Genomic DNA, 3052 nt, shown 5'->3' with positions numbered 1-3052 from the left:
ATTTTGTCGATGATCAAAAATGGCCAACAACATGTCAGATAGAGTTGATGTGAAAAATATATTCTCGTCGTTTATATCGACAGGTGTCGGAAAATGTCCGAAAATTTCGCCAGATATTGTGATTAACAATGAAGATGATAGTGATGGTGATGATATGAATCATACTTCTAAAGACCAAACACCAAACGATCCTCGGAATAAAACAAAATATTTAAACAGAGTTAGGTCATATATTGTTCGGACTTGGTTTGCTAAACCCTTGTCTTCATCACCAATGATCTGTGCACGATATTGTTGGCAGAACACTGATGTTGATATGCTACACTGTGTTTGTTGCAAAGCTGCTCTTTGTGCCAAGTTGCCAGCTTCTTTCAAACAAGAATCGTATAAAGAATTCTGTGAGAAGCTGAAGAAATCCCTGGTTGCAACTCATGAACCACTGTGTCCTTGGTCATCTAATCCTAGTCCAGAATATTATTCAATGATTAACTGCCACCACAAAGACAAAGTAATTCAAGGGTTTTCCAACAGGATCAACCAAATTATGTTGATTTTAATATCCGTTCATAATTATGGGGAGTTCCTGAAGGAATAAAAAAGCTGAAGAAGAAAGGTGGTTTTAATTTGCTTACGTCAATTGTAGCATATACAATTTTGTATTATAATAAATCTTTCTAGTACAGGCAAATATTCTGGGAGGCGGGTAGACAATTACACTGACCCCAGTGTTCGACTGCTACATCACAGACCCCGAAAGGATGAAAGGTAAAGTGAGCATCGGCGGAATTTGGACTCAGGACGTGGACGACATGCCGCTAAGTATTTTCTCCGGTCCTGCTCGCCATCTTAATAATAATATTAATTATCATTTCTTTATTGCCCACAAGGGGTTAAACATAGAGGGGACAAACAAGGACAGACAAAAGGATTAAGTCGATTACATCGACCTCAGTGCATAACTGGTACTTAATTTATCGACCCCAATTAATAATAACAACACCACCACCACCAACAACAACAACAACAATAATAATAATAATAATAATAATAATAATAATAATAATAATAATAATAATAATAATAATAATAATGGTGATGATGATGATCCTTTCTATTGGCAGTGCAAAGCCTCAAATTTGGGGAAAGTGATTAAGTCGATTACATCGATTCCAGTGCGTAGCTGGTACTTATTTAATCGACCCTGATGATAGGGCAGAGGGCAGCAGGGCCCGAATGGGTTGTGTAGAAGTGGCTTTATCACGTGACTTCCTGCTAGGAATTCCAAAAGAACCTAATCCAACTACTCCTATACTTTCCTTTAAATTGTCCTTACTTTGGACCAACCAAAGTTAAAAACATGAGTTAACCATTTTGAAGATTTACTGTTGGGTACTTTAGCAAAGAATTTCTTGAGGAACGTAAATTGCTTTCCGACGGAAATGGCGCCATGGATTCATCTCTTGAAAACGTAATGGTAAATGTAACAGTGGAGGCGCAATGGCCCAGTGGTTAGGGCAGCGGACTCGCGGTCATAGGATCGCGGTTTCGATTCCCAGACCGGGCGTTGTGAGTGTTTATTGAGCGAAAACACCTAAAGCTCCACGAGGCTCCGGCAGGGGATGGTGGCGAACCCTGCTGTACTCTTTCACCACAACTTTCTCTCACTCTTACTTCCTGTTTCTGTTGTGCCTGCAATTCAAAGGGTCAACCTTGTCATAGTCTGTGTCACGCTGAATATGCCCGAGAACTACGTTAAGGGTACACGTGTCTGTGGAGTGCTCAGCCACTAGCACGTTAATTTCACGAGCAGGCTGTTCCGTTGATCGGATCAACTGGAACCCTCGACGTCGTAAGCGACGGAGTGCCAACAACAAATGTAACAAATGAAAATATTCTTCAACCTACAACATCCTTAACTAAAGCAAAAGTGGCTGTGAGTAAGAAACAAAGCAAAAACAATCCCCCGCTCCCACCAAAAACAAACAAACAAAAAAAAACAAAAAGACAAAGAAAAAAATAAATAAGAACAAAACTGAGTTACGAGCGCCAAATCAGTACCTGTTGTAGGTACTTCCAGAAATTAGTCGTAACTATGCATTTAAACCAAATTGATACTAGTAAGGATTAAGAATTAAAAAAAAGCTCATTGTCCTGCCGAATTTTAAAATCCATTGAAATCGCTACACAAACATCAATTACAAAAAAGTCCCCCCCGCCCACACTAATAAATTAGCCGCGTAATTTATATCAACTTATATTTATAGAATAAGGTAAGATTGATGATTAAGATAATTATGTTATACATCATCGAGACTGTTATTCTAACTGGGTTTACCAAAGGCACAGAATGCAATTTCACACAGAATTCTACGCACACACCAACAGATGTGGCTTATCGATTTATAGAACACCTTAGCCTTGTCCTGTAAATAATTAAATCTCACGGTTAGATTCCTCTATTTTGAGGAATTCTGTTTTGTTAATGGTTAATTTTACGTAGAGTACACAAGAATTGGAAAGCTACCATAATCTATATATTTTATGACTCTACTGGTAAAATACAAATGCAAAAAAAAAGAAAAAAAATTCATATTGTATAACTCGATTTTCAACGAAATTTCTATTGTATATAAAAACTACTTGGGTTGTGATTGGTATAAATCTAATAATATATAAGCGAATGTTCGTCGCAACTTTCAATATAATTTTTTTTTATCATTGCACATATTTACAAGTGTCATTTTACACAAATTATAAGAATGATTTCATTTATTTTATTGGGTGTTTTACCTCATCACATACTGGTTTCAACTCATTTAAAAGATTATTTTATAGATTAAAAGATCGAGAATTTAAAATTATATTTTTAAGTTTAATGACAAATGGAATAAAATTGTTGTTCTACAATTTCTCAACTCTGTTGTGTTTTCATATATAACATGCTTAAATTATATATATATATACGCGTGAGCGTGCACACACACTCACACACACTCACACACACACACACACACACACACACACACACACACACACACACACACACACACAC

At 36.7% G+C, this 3052-nt stretch overlaps 1 protein-coding gene across 1 annotated transcript; it reads left to right on the top strand.

Moving 5' to 3' along the window:
• The first annotated feature begins 6 nt into the window (after window positions 1-6).
• LOC128250455 (zinc finger C3HC-type protein 1-like) lies at window positions 7-2911 on the top strand. Its single transcript, XM_052975526.1, has one exon. It carries the CDS (start codon window positions 20-22, stop codon window positions 593-595), a length of 576 nt encoding a protein of 191 aa, XP_052831486.1. The 5' UTR covers window positions 7-19; the 3' UTR covers window positions 596-2911.
• Window positions 2912-3052: the final 141 nt, after the last annotated feature.

This window comes from Octopus bimaculoides, chromosome 21 (assembly GCF_001194135.2).
Source record: "Octopus bimaculoides isolate UCB-OBI-ISO-001 chromosome 21, ASM119413v2, whole genome shotgun sequence".
NCBI classification, from domain to species: domain Eukaryota; kingdom Metazoa; phylum Mollusca; class Cephalopoda; order Octopoda; family Octopodidae; genus Octopus; species Octopus bimaculoides.
Note: the sequence above shows the minus strand (reverse complement) of the source record. Positions and strands in the feature narration are given on the sequence as shown.

Coding starts and splice junctions, on each gene's coding strand:
- LOC128250455 (XM_052975526.1), top strand. CDS start 20: ATGGCCAACAACATGTCAGATAGAGTTGATGTGAAAAATATATTCTCG.